At 48.7% G+C, this 16523-nt stretch overlaps 1 protein-coding gene across 2 annotated transcripts in view; it reads right to left on the reverse strand.

Moving 5' to 3' along the window:
* Window positions 1-9073: 9073 nt before the first annotated feature.
* Window positions 9074-16523, reverse strand: part of SMAD7 (SMAD family member 7) — a 31614-nt gene continuing 24164 nt past the window's right edge. The window contains exon 4 of one of the 2 annotated variants that reach the window (XM_049900895.1): window positions 9074-11063. In XM_049900895.1, the coding sequence (XP_049756852.1) occupies window positions 10525-11063 (539 nt within the window). In that variant the 3' untranslated portion in view covers window positions 9074-10524. The remainder of the gene's footprint in view (window positions 11064-16523) is intronic. The other variant, XM_049900894.1, reaches the window with a different exon arrangement.

A 16523-nucleotide genomic window follows, 5' to 3' on the forward strand; every position in this document is an offset into this window, starting at 1 on the left:
TCTTCATGTAGTCCAGCTTCTCAAATTATTTGCTCAGCATACAGATAGAATAAGCATGGTGAAAGGGTACAACCCTGACACACACCTTTCCTGACTTTAAACCACTCAGTATCCGCTTGTTATGTTCAAACGACTGCCTCTTGTCCTATGTACAGCTTCCTCATAAGCACTTAATTGTGTTCTGGAATTCCCATTCTTTGAAATGTTATCCATAGTTTGTTATGATCCACACAGTCAAATGCCTTTGCATAGTCAATAATAAACAGCTAAACATCTTTCTGGTATTCTCTGCTTTCAGCCAGGATCCATCTGACATCAGCAATTATATTCCTCATTCCACGCATCCTCTTCTGAATCCAGCTTGAATTTCTGGCAGTTCCCTGTTAATGTATTGCTGCAGGCACATTTTAACGATCTTCAGCAAAATTTTACTTGCGTGTGGTATTAATGATATTGTTCGATAAGTTATGCATTCCGTTGGATCACCTTTCTTTGGAATAGACATAAATACGGATCTCTTCCAGTCGGTTGGCCAGGTAGCTGTATTCCAATTTTCTTGGCATAGATGAGTGAGCACTTAGAGTACTGCATCTGTTTGTTAAAACATTTCATTCGGTAGCCCTTCAATTCCTGGAGACTTGCTGCCAATGTCTTCAGTGCAACTTGGACTTCTTCCTTCAGTATCATCAGTTCTTGATCATATGCTACCTGAAATGATTGAACGTCGACCAATTCTTTTTGGTACAGTGACTCTGTGTATTCCTTCTATCTTCTTTTGATGCTTCCTGCGTCGTTCAGTATTTTGCCCGTAGAATCCTTCGATATTGCAACTAAAGGCTTGAATTGTTTCTTCGGCTTTTTCAGCTTGAGAAATGCAGCTTGTGTTCTTCCCTTTTGGTTTTCTAAGTCCAGGTCTTTGCACATGTCATTATAATACTTTGCTTTGTCTTCTTGAGCTGCCCTTTGAAATCTTCTGTTCATCTCTTTTACTTCATCGTTTCTTCCTTCTCCTTTAGCTACTCAATGTTCAAAAGCAAGTATCAGAGTCTCTTCTGACATCCATTTTGGTCTTTTCTTTCTTTCATGTCTCTTTAATGACCTCTTGCTTTCATCATGTACGATGTCCTTGATGTCATTCCACAATTCATCTGGTCTTCGGTCATTAGTGTGCAACACATCAAATCTATTCTTGAAATGGTCTCTAAATTCAGATGGGTTGTACTTTGGCTCCCTTGGACTTGTTCTAATTTTCTTTAGCTTCAACTTAAATTTGCATTTGAGCAATTGATGGTCTGTTCTGCAGTTGGCCCCTGGCCTTGTTCTAACTGCTGATATTGAGCTTTTCTATCGTCTCTTTCCACATATGTAGTCAATTTGATTCCCGTGTATTCCGTATGGTGAGGTCCACACGTGTAGTTGCTGTTTATTTGGTGAAACAATGCATTTGCAATGAAGAAGTCATTGGTCTTGCAAAATTCTATCATGCGGTCTCTAGCATCACTTCTATCACCAAGGCTGTATTTTCCAGCCACCGATCCTTCTTTGTTTCTAACTTTCGCATTCCAATCACCAGTAATTATCAATGCATCCTGATTGCATGTTCGATCAATTTTAGACTGTAGAAGTTGGTAAAGATCTTCAATTTCCTCATCTTTGGCCTTAGTGGTTGGTGTGTAAATTTGAGTAATAGTAGTATTAACTGGTCTTCCTTGTAGGCGTATGGATATTATTCTATCACTGACAGCATTGTTCTTCAGGATAGGTCTTAAAATGTTCTTTTTGATGACGAATGCAATGCCATTCCTCTTCAATTTGTCATTCCTGGCATAGTAGACCATATGATTGTCTGATTCAAAAGGGCCAATACAAGTCTATTTCATATTTCAGGTCACTAATGCTTAGGATATTAATGTTTATGCATTCCATTTCATTTTTTTACAATTTCCAATTTTCCTAGATTGACACTTCATACAGTCCATGTTTCAATTATTAATGGATGTTTGCAGCTGTTACTTCTCAGTTTGACTCCATCCACATCATTATGGTCAACTCTACTTTGAGGAGGCAGATCTTCCTCAGTCATCTTTTGAGTGCTTTCCAACCTGAGGGGCTCATCTTCTTGCACTAAATCAGACAAAGTTCTGCTGTTATTCATAAGGTTTTCACTGGCTAATTTTTTTCAGAACTGCCAGGTCTTTCTTCCTACTCTGTCTTAAAATCTGGAGGCTCAGCTGAAACCTGACTGCCCCATGGGTGACCCTGCTGGTATTTGAATATTGGTGGCATAGCTTCCAGCACCACAGCAACATGCAAACCCCCACAGTATGACAAATTGACAGACGCATGGGGGCTCTGCCTTGGTGAAAACTATTTAAATGCACATTCAATATTGTTATCTATGGAATTATCTATATGTTCATTAGGGTTCACTGCAGCCCTATGATATACATTCTATTCCTACGTTCAAGGTTGAAACCCAAGGGGTAGGTTGGATCTCATGCTTTTTCACCAGGGCCCACAACAGAAGAGAAACCACTCAGGGCCTCGGGCTGCTGCTCAAAGAGACACCACGAGCAACAACACATCCCCGAAGTGTCTTTTTTTCCCCAACAAGTCATGTCAATTTTTCATTTTACTACTTAGTATACATGGGCTTCTCTTGAGATAAAAATACCCATTTTCTTTCTCCCCTGAAGTTTCTACTAAAATGGCAGCTCCAGAGAGATTCCTCAGGTTTATTATCAGCTTTTCTGGGCCCTGGGCACAGTGCCCCAGGCTGAGGCTCACAGGCCCATGGGAGGACCCCAGGGCTGGGGGCTGAGGTCCTGCAGCTCTTGAATCCTGGTGAGGCTTGCCCCAGGGGAATCTCGCATAGGCTCCACAGTGCGCCCTCGCCCACCTCCTCACCCTCTCAAGCCTCTCACCCCCAGCCCCAGCCAGTAAATCGTCCCTGAATTAATCAAAGCGCTTGCACTGGTCCGAATTCACCAGGGGCCTCCTCCAGCGGCCACTTTGTGTTCGGTAGATTAATTGCAGCTGGGGGAGGGGAGGGAATCCATTTTTAGAAAATCATTACTTTCAGAAAGAGAGGGGGGCACTTCTGGCTGGGGGAAAACTGCTGAGCTAGCAACTCGGGCCTGCTGCTCCAGCCGCCAGGAAACTCGGGCTGTACAGGCTGCTCCTGGGCTCCCTCTTCCAGGCCAGGGCACCCCAAACTTCAGCCTTGGCTATACTGACCTTCTCTTCCTGCTGTGGTGTGGGCTCAGCAGTTTGCTGGTACCCTGGGAGGGAAGGGGTCACCCCAGTATTGACCATCCCCCAACACTTGACCGTTCTTTCAACCCCACTTCCTGCACAACCCAGTCTCAGCCCCTGCCTGCAGCTCCAGATTTGTTGTGGTTAGCTGCCGTGGAGTCAGCCCCAACTCATGGTGACCCCACGCACAACCGAACAAAGCACGGGCCAGTCCTGAGCCATCTCTGTGATCAGAGATGGATCAAACCATTGCGATCCATAGGGTTTCATTGACTGACTTTTGGAAGCAGATCACCAGACCTTTCTCCCTAGCCCACCTGAATCTGGAAGCACTGCTGAAAACTGTTCCACAGCATAACAACATCCCAGCCTCCACTGACGGATGAGTGGTGGCTGCACGAGGTGCACTGGCCAGGAGTCAAACCTGGGCCTCCCACATGGAGGTGAGAATTCTACCACTGACAATCAAACTATATGAAATTGCCGTCTTTCGCAGGCCAGAATGGGCAGATATCAGTAATCTCAACTTTATCATATGTCCAGCCCTTTACCTGTATTTTCTCACCAATCCCCATACTGGCCCCATGGGGCAGGTGTAATGCCCATTTGTTGTTTCAGAAGTTGAGGTTCAAAGAGGTTAAATGACTCGCTTAAGCCAGTATTCAAACCCAGGCCTACTGACTCCAAAGCCCATGCTTGTTTTCTATGCCCGGAGTCACATCCTGCCCCATATGTCCTCAACACCCAGGCAGTCTCGGTCGTGAGCTGTGTTTTGTTAGCGTGGTTGGCTGCAGAACATCAGCCTTGTAAAAGCTCCTCTGCAGGCTGGGCGTTGGGGGCTTCACTGACCCACCAGGATATCAGTGTTTGCTGTGGCCTTGGGTGCAATGGTGGCTCAGTGGTTAAGAGCTCGGCTGCTAACCAAAATGTCAGCAGCTCGAATCCACCAGCCGCTCCTTGGAAACCCTACAGGGCAATTCTACTCTGTCCTAACGGGTCGCTATGAGTTGGAATTGACTTGACTGCAACGGGTTTGGTTTTGGGTGCAAACTCAGCCTCCCCCACAAGCAGTATGGCAAATCTCTCCCCCGTTAGAGGGTCCAGTTCCTCCTGGGTCAGATAACATCTGCCCACAAGGTGCTGATGGGAACGCCTTAGAAACCCATTCCTAACATCTGGGAAGGCCCTCGGTAAGCGGGGCTTGTGGACAAATGTCCGTTGTTGTTTCTATTGCTCAGCGATCAGATCAGGTTGATCCTTCCAGACTAGAACTTGTTTTAGAAAAACAAGTGCCCAACACAGCCATTCCTTGACCCAGCCCTGCCCACAGACATTAGACAGCACAGAGGCTATGAAATCTGACTCTACCATTTCCCACCTGGGGACCTTGGGCAACTTAACCTCTTTGAACCTCAATTTACTCATCTGTAGAATGGGGATGATGATAATAATACCTACTTTAGGAGGGTTGTAAGGATTACATAAGACAATTTCAATAGAAAATGCTTGGAACACGGCCTAGCACATAGTCAGAACTCAACCAGTGATGGCTGATATTATTATTCCCAGACCAAGCAAAGCCCACAAATCTGTCTCTCCCTCCCTGGTTCATGGGACAAGAGCTGCCTGAGCACTGTGCCAGGAGTGGTTAGGGTCATGGATTCTAACCAGGGCCCCAGCTGAGATCCCAAAGCACTAAGAACTTTCGGTTCAGTAGAGGAGACGGAATTCTATACCAGCAAGGATGCTTTTAGAGTCCCTGGGTGGTGCAAATAGTTAAGCACTCAGCTGCCAACCAAAAGGTTGGCAGTTTGAATCCAGTCAAAGGCACCTCAGAAGACAGGCCTGGTGATCTAATTCTGAAAAATCAGCCACTGAAAACCCTATGGAGCACAGTTATACTCTGACACAGATAGGTTGGCCATGAGTCAAAATCATTTCCATTGCAACTTGTTTTTCGTTTAATGGTGCTTTAGGGCAGGAATTTTTTAAGGGGGTGGGGGCATGGAGCTTTCAGGAGGAAGCGTGGCCTGAGCTGAATTCTGAAAGAAAAGGAGAATGGAAGAATGAGCTGGAAAGCACTTGTGAAGGACTTGCATAAGAAAGGAATGTTTCAGAAACTGGATGCCTAGGACAAAGACAAAGGGTCTGTGTGTGCAGAGGGGATGGTGGTTAACGTGGTGAGGCTAGCAGAGGCAGATGGTGAAGGTAGAAAGGCCAAGGAGAGTCTAGAAGGCTCTGAACTGAAGAACGTATGTGCGAGATATTTGCAGTTTATAATTACTTGTCGAATGAGGCAAGGTAGACAAGATCTCGTAACAGAGGATGAGGGCAAGAGAGGTGGGAGAATCCAGGTTTCTGGCTGGGGCAGCTGAAGCACCCACAGGTGACAATGGATGAACCCACCAGAGTGATGTCCGTGCTCAAGCAGATGGTGTAGAGTGAGAAGAGAGCTGGCTACAGGCAGACCCCCTAAGACACCCCAACATTCAAGGAGTGAACTGGGAAGGGGCAACCAGACTGGAAAGAGAACCACGCTGTAAAACTTCCCTCCAACAGGAACACTTTCTCCTCCACCCTCCACTCATCTAAACATCACCAGGCTGAAAGCCCCGCCCCCTCAGAACACCTGAGGCCCTATTCCCACACCTGTTCCTGGGTACTCATCATAATCAGCCTTGTGCTGTTGGTGACCATCTCAGGTGTGTGGGGGTCTTGTCCTCTAGCATCATTTGAGGGCAGGGCCTGGGTTGGGGTTACCTCTGTGTCCGCCACAGCACAGCCCCTGGGCACACCAAAGATGCTTAGGGGCTGCTTGTGGGGTAATGGATACTCTGGCAAGGGGATGAAAGAGCTGACGCAGCACCAGCCACCCTACCAGAATCCACACCCCTACCTGCCCCCAGCTTCCTGAGGCTGAAAGTTAAGTCCACAATAACACAGGAGAGCACAAGGGTGTTGCTGCCACAGCTCTGCCTCCTGAATCCAGAGACCTTGCTCAAGCAGTAGGGCCAGGTCACAGCATGGTGGCCCACCTTCTTCCAACTTTGAGGAACTATAGGACTGGAGCCATGTGGGATCCCCTCAAATGGACATCACAGGGCGTGGGCCAACGAACCAGAACCATCAACCCATGGTCAGATCCTGAGCTCTCTGGCTGCTTCCTTGCCGAGTGACCTTGGACTAGTCACTGAACCTCTCGAAGCTTCCATTTTTGCAGGTCCTATCGAGGATTAAGTGATATTCCCTTAGACACTTAGCATCATGCCTGGCACCTGGTTAAGCATTCCATAGACAGCAGTTATTATTATTATTAAAGAGCTCTCTGGCATGCTGAAGCAAGTTGAAGCAAACTGAACCAACTTCCACACCTCTCTAACTTAACACCTTCCACCCTAACCCTCCTCCGCCACTACCACCTTGGAGTTAATTAGAACCCTCCTTGGGTGTCTTCCAGAGATAGGATTTTACACTTACTCCAGGTTACAGAATTAAAATAGAGGTGGGTTTCAGTTCAACTGATAAAAAGCAAAGAGCTGCTTCAAGACCATCTCAGGTGCGGGGGTCTTGTCCTCTAGCAAGGTAGTGAACTCCCCAATGGCCTCATATGTCCACACTGGCCCAGATGACCACTTGGCAGTAATGCTCTGAATCACAAATCTGTTTTAATATTTCTTGCTACTCAATTGTATTATAACTCCTTTTGATGAAATGGTGGTGCTACTGGGCTGTAGTGCTTTGTCTTATAATTTGGCAAAAAAGCTGGCAACCCAAGATAGCCCTCCAAAATGGGGTTTTGAAATTGTACCAGTTTGTGATATCTAAAATCATAAGAACCCTCATGTCATGGATTGAATTGTGTTCACCAAAAATACCTGTCTGCTTGACTAGGTTGTGATTCTCAGTATTACGATTGTCTACCGTTTTGTCATCTGATGCGATTTCCCTATGTGTTGTCAATCCTATCACTATGATGTAATGAGATGGATTAGTGGCAGTTATATTGATGAGCTCTCTAAGACTAGTGTCTTATGCCAACCCCTTTTGAGATATAAAACAGAGAACCAAGCACAGACGGGGGCCTATCGCCAAAAAAGCAGCTCTGGGAGCAGAGCGAGTCCTTTGGACCTGAGGTTCCTGTGCTGAGATGCTCCCAGACCAAGGGAAGACTAATGCATGACTAATGCATCACAAGGACCTTCCTCCAGAGCTGACAAAGAAAGCCTTTCCCTGGAGCTGGTGCCCTGAATTCGGACTTCTAGCCTACAGGACTGTGAGAATGAACTCTTGTTAAAGCCATTCACACTTGTGGTATTTCTGTTGTACCAGCACTAGATGACCAAGACACCCCGCTTCAAAAGGACCGCTTCTGGAGTGTGAGGGAAAGGGCAGAGGCATGAAACATGGTTTCCTTCTGGATCTAAGGTTCTAGACCCCATGACATAGACACCTGCGCAAGCCCACCATTTGGTGCCCAATTTGGACCCCCAAGCCTCACCTCTTCTGCAAGGTTTCCTGAATCTAAAATGCGGCTCTATTTAGGTCAGATTAATGAACAGAAATCCCAGGTCAGCTAATACAGGGGGTGTAGTGAAGAGGCACTCACTAACAGCAAGGGCCACCTTGGGCTGGGCTAGGCTAGAATAGTCAACTTCCTGTCGCTGGCAGCCAGACCCCTCTGGACCTGGCCAACACTCGACCCCTGCCTCCTAAGAGACAGAGCCACCCCCTTCATCTCCCCTAGGGCTTCAGCCCTCAGGGAGCCTATCTTGGAACCTAGCCCAGGAGTGGTCCTCCCCTGGGAGGCATAGTAGGCTCAGGATTTAATGCCAGTGGAGGAGCTAGCAAGCAGGAACAAGGTCCTAGGTTCTTGGAACTACCCCCCCATCTTCTCCTCCAATTCAGCCCCCTTCCCATTTCTCAATTCCACAAGCTTTTGCCATCGATTCTGACTCATGGCAACCCATGTGTTAAGAGTACAACTGCTCCATAGGGTTTTCTTGGTTGTAATCTTCATGGAAGCATATTGCCAGGCCTTTCTTCCAGCACCACTGGATGAGTTTGAACTGTCAACCTTCAGTTGTGCGCCATCAATTCCAACTCACAGCAACCCTAAATGACAGAATAGAACTGCCCCATAGGGTTTCCTGGGCTGTAATCTTTACAGGAGCAGATTGCCAGGTCTTTTCTCCCGTGGAACCGCTGGTGGGTTTCGTTATAAGCTTAGCGCTTAACCACTGCACCACAAGGACTCCTTTTTCAGTGAGTAGTCAAGTGCAAGGAGCTCTGGTGGCACAGTGGTTAAGAGCTCGGCTGCTAACCGTAAGGTTGGCAGTTTGAATCCACCAGCTGCTCCTTGGAAATCCTATGGGGCAGCTCCATTTGTATTCCTGTAGGGTTGCTTTGAGTCTGAATCGACTGGACAGCCAAGGGTGGGTGAAGCGCAAACCATTTGCACCAGCCAGGGTTCCCTGAAGTTGTCCCCATTACAAATTCAGGCCACTCAGGCAGCTCCACCCTAGGGGAACTGGCTAACAAGGATGGGAAGAGATGTCTGTGTAGCTATAGATCTTTCTAGTATATGGAGAACAGGAACTTGAAGACCCAGGAGCGTTTTGGATGCATCCCCTTTTGAGGCTCAATGTATACCTCTATGGCTCACCTCCCCACCACACCCTGGGCTGGGGAGACTTCAACTCAACTGAATTCTGATGGGCGCCCCTCCTGACCCACCTCCAACCAGAAGAAGAAAAAGGAGCTGGAGGACAACATGGAATCAAGTATACATTTTAAAAATTGTTTAATGGAACATAAACCCCTTTAGAAAAACATTCAGCTGGGTGATAACACCCATAGAAAAAAACACCAATCGTGTGTTGATCTTTTTTTTTTAATTTGGCATTTGTTATTTGCATTTATATTAAAGCAAAGTGCATCTTTATTTTTCTTGTTTATACACATTGCACAATACATAAATAATGATGCTTATAAAACGTCTTTATATTTACAAGTAATAATATATTTATATATAACATAAAATACATTTTTTTCTTTAATAAATCTTTTTTTTTTTTTTCCAGGTGTCCTTTCTCTCTCAAAGCACTACAATGCTAAATTTCCAATGAGAATGCTTCTCTTGTTCATTTAAACCTTTGTAGTTAGAAAAATAGCTTATGTTAAAGTCTAAACATGCTCATTGAGCTAAGAACAGTGTCAAAGTATCATACGAGTGTATGAGTTTGTAGGAGAAATGAAAGAACAGTTAGGTGTCAGCCTAGGAGGGTACCTTGGGTTCTGATGGACCAAATCCTTCTTGGTGGGAAGCAGGGCTGCAGGGAGGTCTCCTGCCAGGCCACGCCCCCTCGCTGGTCCAACACACAGTCTGTGGAGAGGACCACAGTGCTGAGCTGGTTTCTGAGTCCGGGAAAAACCTGATGTCACCGGGGCAAGGGAAAGGAGAAAGGGCCGAGAGGGCACAGAATGAGCAATACTGTGACGGTGGGCTGCCCCGGTGGCCCTCGGAAGCCCATCTCAGAGATATCCAGGAGCAGAGGGCCAGAACAGAAAGACACTATAAGGGTGGCAGGGTGGCAGAAGAGGCCTAAGACAGGGAGGAAAACAACTGGTTCTGGTTCAGACTCTAGCAGGGTTGCTTCTAAGAAGCCTGTGGACAGGCCCGTGTCCTAGGAGGGGAGAGTGGTGGGGCTGGGGCTTCCCCGGGCTGGGACAGAGGCTGGTTTCTGGCAGCTGCTGGGACACCCACCGCCAGCTTGCCCAGGTACTGACTCTGCCCCACTGAGCATGTCCAAAGGGCAAGAGAGACACAGCTTGGGGCTACAAACTGCTCAGCTGGGGACATCCATAAAAAATACAAAGAGCACGCAATTTCCCGCATCGGCCGTCATGCACACACATGCACACGGACTCACACTCACTCACTCACACGTACACTTTTGACAAGTGAAATGATGACCCGAAAGTTAAGAGACTGCTTCCCATTCATACAATGTGTTTGGTGGTGGTCTGCTTTTGCTTCCCCTTTAATATTGGGGTGTCCTGCCAACCATACCCCCCTCAGAAACCCCAACAATTCTTTTCATAAGCTATTTCTCGAAGAACAAAACAGAACATAAACAAGAATGACAGGGGGGAGGGGGAGGACAACCAAAGAGTTTGCATGAAAAGCAAGCACTCGGGAGGAAAACATTAGCAGCAAAGTAGTTTGAATTGTGGCCTGCTCGGCTCACGTTCTGTCCTCTCCCCACGCGGCTACCGGCTGTTGAAGATGACCTCCAGCCAGCACGGGCAGCTGCTGATGAACTGGCGGGTGTAGCACTGGCCCCAGCCCTTCACGAAGCTGATCTGCACGGTGAAGCCAGTCCACGGCTGCTGCATGAACTCATGGTCGTTGGGCCGCTGCAGGCTGTACGCTTTCTCGTAGTCAAACGCCTTGATGGAGAAACCGGGGAATACCTTGTGTACCAACAGCGTCCTGGAGTCAGGGTTGTCCAGTGTGGCTGACTTGATGAAGATGGGGTAACTGCTGCGGTTGTACACCCACACGCCATCCACTTCCCGCGTGAGCTGGATGCCACAGCCGATTTTGCTCCGCACTTTCTGCACCAGCTGACTCTTGTTGTCCGAATTGAGCTGTCCGAGGCAAAAGCCATTCCCCTGAGGTAGATCATAAAAGATGTCCAGGGAGGGCTCCTGGACACAGTAGAGCCTCCCCACTCTCGTCTTCTCCTCCCAGTATGCCACCACGCACCAGTGTGACCGATCCCCAGGTTCCAGAAGAAGTTGGGAATCTACAAAACAAAATGATGGACATCGTTGGTGGTGAAAGGGACTGGCCATTTCCTTGGCCTCCTGGAATCAAGACATCTATGTGCACACATGCACACCCATAACCAGCTCGTATGTGCACACATGCACACCCATAACCAGCTCGTCTCTCAGCACAAGACAAAAGGAAGAGGTGATGATGGTGGTACACGATGCTGCAAGCTCTATCATCCTTCCACTGAAATCCTGATTCCGCCGACAGAACAGTCCTGCATTAAGCACGGGGCTCGCTGTGTGTCTCTTTCCTCCACTCCACCCATCCTGTCTGGGACCCAAGACACCAGCACTGTGAGCCCACTGGGCCAAAGGAAACCTCGTTCTTACAGACCACAGAAGCCTGGGGATTCTAGGTCACTTGGCTGATCCTGGTTTTAGGGCTAGAAAGGGCCTTAGGGATGGACTCAAATTACAGACCTGAAAACTGGATGGAACCTTGTAGGCCAGCCGCTCCAGGCCCTTGTCATCCTGACCAGGAACCTAGGGCCCTGAAGGCCTGTCATGTGGGAACTGGCTGATGACACAGCCAAACCTAGAACTCACATCTCCTGGCTTGAGGTCCACCTACTATATGGTCTTCTCTGTGTTTCTTACCCAGTCTCAAATCAGTGCCTTGATCATAAGAAAGGTTTATCTGGTACAAACAGGGGCTTGCGGGGGGGTGGGGGGGGAACGGGACAAAAACATCTATCTTCCTAACAGAAAAATAAGCCTCAGTACGTCTGCAGCAGCTCTGTACACAAAGGGTGAATTCATGTCAAAATGCCAAATCACAACGTGCAGGTTGGTATTAATCCAGACGACCTTAACAGCTTCCTCCAGCCCAGACAGAGGATTATGTGTCTAACATGGTTATGACCATCCTTGAAGTCCCCTCTTTGCCAGCTTCCCCCAACCCTAAAGCCCCCCCTCCCTCTCCACCAGCATGTAGACTTTGCACAGCACGACTTTGCACAGAGCCATGCTGTTCTTCCTCAAGCCCTCCCCTCTCCTTCCTCCCTCTGGGGAAGCCCCACCCCAGCTTTCCTAGACATGGTTCTTCCCACAGGCGGCCTGGGAGACTGGGGTGACTCTGGCAAGGGGATTTTCTTAAACAGGCCCTCCAGGTCCTTTAAAAGGGGGTCATGTGGAGCGCAAGGGAGCCCCAGTGGCTGTCATTCTGACTCCTCCTTAAGCTGAAACAGGCGCGGTAGGCCTCAGACAGGGAGCCATAAATCTCCCCAGCTCAGCGGGCCTGCAGGAACACTGTGGTTTGTGGTGGCAGGGTGGAGACCGGAAGTCTTGTATTTGTTAACAAAAATGGGGAAAGGCAAGGGGAAAAAGAAGAAGGGAAGGAGCCCAGCAGCGGAGGCCTCAACCTACCCTCCCTGTAGCCCTGGGGTTCTCACTCTCTGGTGGCTGGTGGGGGGCACGAGGATGGGGTTGAGTGTGAGGTGTTTTTTTGCAATGACTGGGCTAATAGAGTTGTTGGTAATGGTGGGGTGGACTGGAGGACCCCCGGGTCCTGCTGCCCAGGCAGACTGGGTAACCCCATGTGGCTCAGCGCGCTACCTCCTTCCAACTTTTACAGACATGTTGGAACCTGGGAGGCAGTCAGCTCCATTAACTTTTTTTTTTCAAAGCAGCAGCCAGACTTGGATTGAGGTGTCCTGTGAGTAAGTCTGTACAAATGTGCACACTGCGGCTGGAGCCATGCCGACCACTGAGGCAGCCGCGGACACGTGCTGAGGGGCTGTCCCCGACAGCCCAGCCGCCTTCTCAAGTGCCTGCCCCAGACAGCTACACAAAAGGGGAAGCTTCTGGCTCATTCCTTTCCCTCCATCCCCACCCTGCTGAAAATCAACACGAGAAAGCTGGCCTGCCACCCTCTGTTGTACCCATAAAATACAAGTGTGTGTGTGTGACTGTGTGTGCCACCGAGTGTGAGCACTTACAGGAGTGTATTACATGAGTGGATGCGTGTGCGTCTGCGCACGCGCGCACACACACACACACAGAGGAACATATGGAAAAACAAGAGAGGGATGTGGGCTCCAAGCAGAAGGTGACTCATCAGGCATTAACTTGTTTCTGCAATGTATCCATCAACTGCTAATAAACTCGTGAGCACTGGCAATCTCGGAACTTTTTGCAGAGGGCCTTCAGTTCTGAAGATTACACCAAAGACCCACAAAAGCAAAACCAAGCCCACTGCCATCAAGATGATTCTGACTCATAGCAACCCTGTAACAGAGAACAGCTGCCTCCATAGGGTTTCTAAGGCAGGTAAATCTTTACAGAAGCAGACTGTCACATCTTTGGTGGGTTCGAACTGCTAGCCTTTGGTTTGCAGCTGAGTACTTTACCCACTGCGCCACCAGGGCTCCTTAAAGACTTACAACACCCATGGGAGTAGCATGCAAGCTCAGTGGAAAGGAAAAAGTCCTTTTCTGGGAGGCACAGGGTGTCTGCCCATTTTGGGGAGAAGGAGGGTATTTTGAAACGGAAGAAGCCCTCACTTACTATCTAAACTCAACAACAAACCTGGCCTGGACATGGAAGACTCAGGAGACCCTCAGTGGAGCCTCACAATACTTTGTTTCATGAGACAGCCCTGCTGAAACTTGGCACCAGCTAGTGGGAAGGAGGAGGAGGAGGTGGTGGTGCGGGCTGGATGGGGGTGTATTTGTGCTGGGATTGAGTTGCCCCCATGCTAGGCCGGCCACCTAGAACTGGGGTGGGGGCCTCAGGGGCAGACGAAGCTGTGCAGGGGGCTGGGCCTGAGGTCAGCTGGCCTCACCCCAGCCCCAGCGGCGGGAGGTGGAAAGGGGGAAGCATTCTGGAGGGTTTCTCTTTCATCTGTGCAGCCCGCCAGTCTACCCAGCAATTTGCTGCCAGACATCCCCTGGAAAAAGCCTTTTTTCTGTTGAGGTTAATGGCCCAGCCCAGATAAACGGCAACGTGTGGGTGTCCCTGTGTGCGAACAAGGTCCCTGAAAGCCTGTCCAGTGCCCTAACCTTTCACAGCAAGACCCCTGCCTGCTCTTCCCTCTCCCTTGGCCACATCAGGCTGCCTCTGCTGTCACCCAGTGGCTACTCACCCACCCACCTGAAATAGCAGCTCCACTTTCCACTTCCTGGACTACTTCTGAGCACAAAAACATTTTCTTCTGGAAAATCATGTAGCAATAGTGGAGCCCCCTTTAGCCCTAGTGTTCACATCACACCTTCTGGGAACCCCATACCCACACCGCATACCATGGTATAAACAGAGATCCCCTACTTTGGCCCAAATTCCCCACCACTTGGGCCTCAATTCTGGGAACCACTCAGCATCATCTTCAGAGAAACAGGGTTCCCTGAATTGGGCCCACAGCCCTCAAGAGTCTCCTCACAGAGGTCTGTGGACGCTTAGCTTCTGGGAGCTTCCCAGGGCTGCAGGGTTCTCACACAAGAGAAGTCTCAGTCATTACAAGGGCCTAGGCAATGGTTTAGGTTAGGAAGGGAGTCCCTGGGTGATGCAATCCATTAACGCACTCAGCTGCTAACCTAAAGGTTGGAGGTTTGAGTCCACACAGAGGTGCCTTGAAAGAAAAGTCTGATGGTCTACTTCTGAAAAATCAGCCATTAAAAACCCTACTAAGCACAGTCCTACTCTGACACACACACAGTTACCCATGAGTCAGAGCCGACCCAATAGTCACTGGTTTTTTAGGTTAGGAAGAGTTACAGAAGCCGGACTTCTTCAGCTTCTTAATCTTTGTTGCTGGTATTTAACCTCCCCCCCGCCCCCCCCCAAATCCCAGTCATCTAATTAATTGTCTTTTTCCAGTATTTCCAACAGAAAACTGTACACGGTCTTGTTTTAAAACTTCATGTGTTCACTTTAAAGCATCCTAAAGAAAAGCTGTGTTGTAAAAAGCTAATCAGATGTCTGGTCACATTTCTTTTTTTTTTTTTTTTCCTTTTTATTACAGTTTAGGGAATTTTTGGATCAACACCAGAAAACTGCTGAATCTGCCTAAAACTCCTTTAAGGTATTTTCCCCTTTCTTCCCTTCCCCCATTTCCCTTAAAGCATAAAGTCTACCCTTTAAAGGGAAGGGAAGGTGGGAGCTGAGAAGGAAAGGACTTTGCCCTTCATTTGCACTTGCATTAGAGAAGACCACTTAACAAGAAGTCTGCTTGCTGCCTCCCACAAAGAGTTATTTAATTACCCTGGGCATGAATGAACAGACCAGACCCTTCCGGAAGACCAAAGGCTCATGAATGAATCCCTCACCTGGGGTCTCAATGGCATGGGTGACCAGACCTCAAGGCCACATTTTAGGTAAGCAAGCAATTTTTCTCTTTAATTTTCAATTTGAAGGTGTGAGGAGATGAGGAAAGGGAAAATGGCAGGGGGGTGGGGGAGGCCAAGTTTAGTGCCTCAGTGGTACCATTTCTGGACTCCAGCTATGTATAAAGTCAACCATGAGGCCAGGGTGGCAGAGCTGTTCCGAAAACACCCAGTAGGATACTGAGAACATGGACGTGCACGAGAGTGGGTCCAGCTGGGCCTGGCTGTGTCCAGATACAGAGATGGTACTGATTGGGGGGGGGGGGTCCCTGAGACCCTAAACTTCAGGACAGGAACACACTTGAGAAACAGAACCTGTATAGAGCCCAGCAGCTGGTGTACACTGAGGTCTAATGGGCCCGACTGGTTGAGTACAAGGGAGGCTAGGGTAAAAGACCGGGGGCGGGGCGGGTCTCAACCTGCTCTCATCTCTGTGAGGCACTTGAATTATAATGGGCTATTTCTCTGCCAGAGCCCAATAGGCTCTCCCCAGTGGGCCAGGAGAGCAGAAGGCTAAGGATGGAGAAGTCAGGGGAAGAGGGGGAGCCTAGGCAGAAATGGCCTCTCATGCTGATTAGGACAAACAAAGAGCAGAAGGCGTAGATGCAGAAGGCTTAACCCGGCCGTCCTGAATCACAAACATCACTATACTCGTCAGCAGCAGGTCCAGGGTCCTCCCTCCCTAGGACCCAGGCGCCACCAAAGGTTGCCTCATCTTGTCCTTCCCCTACCTCAGACATCTCAAAGGTTAACAGCACCAGTCTACCCTGCTCCCCACCCAGGTCACGAAACTGGCTGTCCTAAGATCAGCCAGCCACTGAGATAAGAGGGCCAGCCCCGTGCCAATTTATCCAATCCATTCTCATCTCCCCCCAAAAATCTCAATTAGCAAGGATCCTTGCTGGGTGCTTGTTTTTAAGAGGTAAATGACTGAAAAATAAAGCAACCACCACATAAAACTTGTTGAGGTAGGTTCTGGAGTCCGCTTCAATCCTCCACACTTAGAACTTCACCCAGACCATTTCAGATTATCCCAGGGCTCTGCCAGGGTCCTTCAGCAACCAGGTAAGGCAAGACAGACAGCTTTAGGGTTTAGAGCAAGTTACCACC

This window comes from Elephas maximus, chromosome 11 (assembly GCF_024166365.1).
Source record: "Elephas maximus indicus isolate mEleMax1 chromosome 11, mEleMax1 primary haplotype, whole genome shotgun sequence".
In the NCBI taxonomy this organism is placed as follows: Eukaryota; Metazoa; Chordata; class Mammalia; order Proboscidea; family Elephantidae; genus Elephas; species Elephas maximus.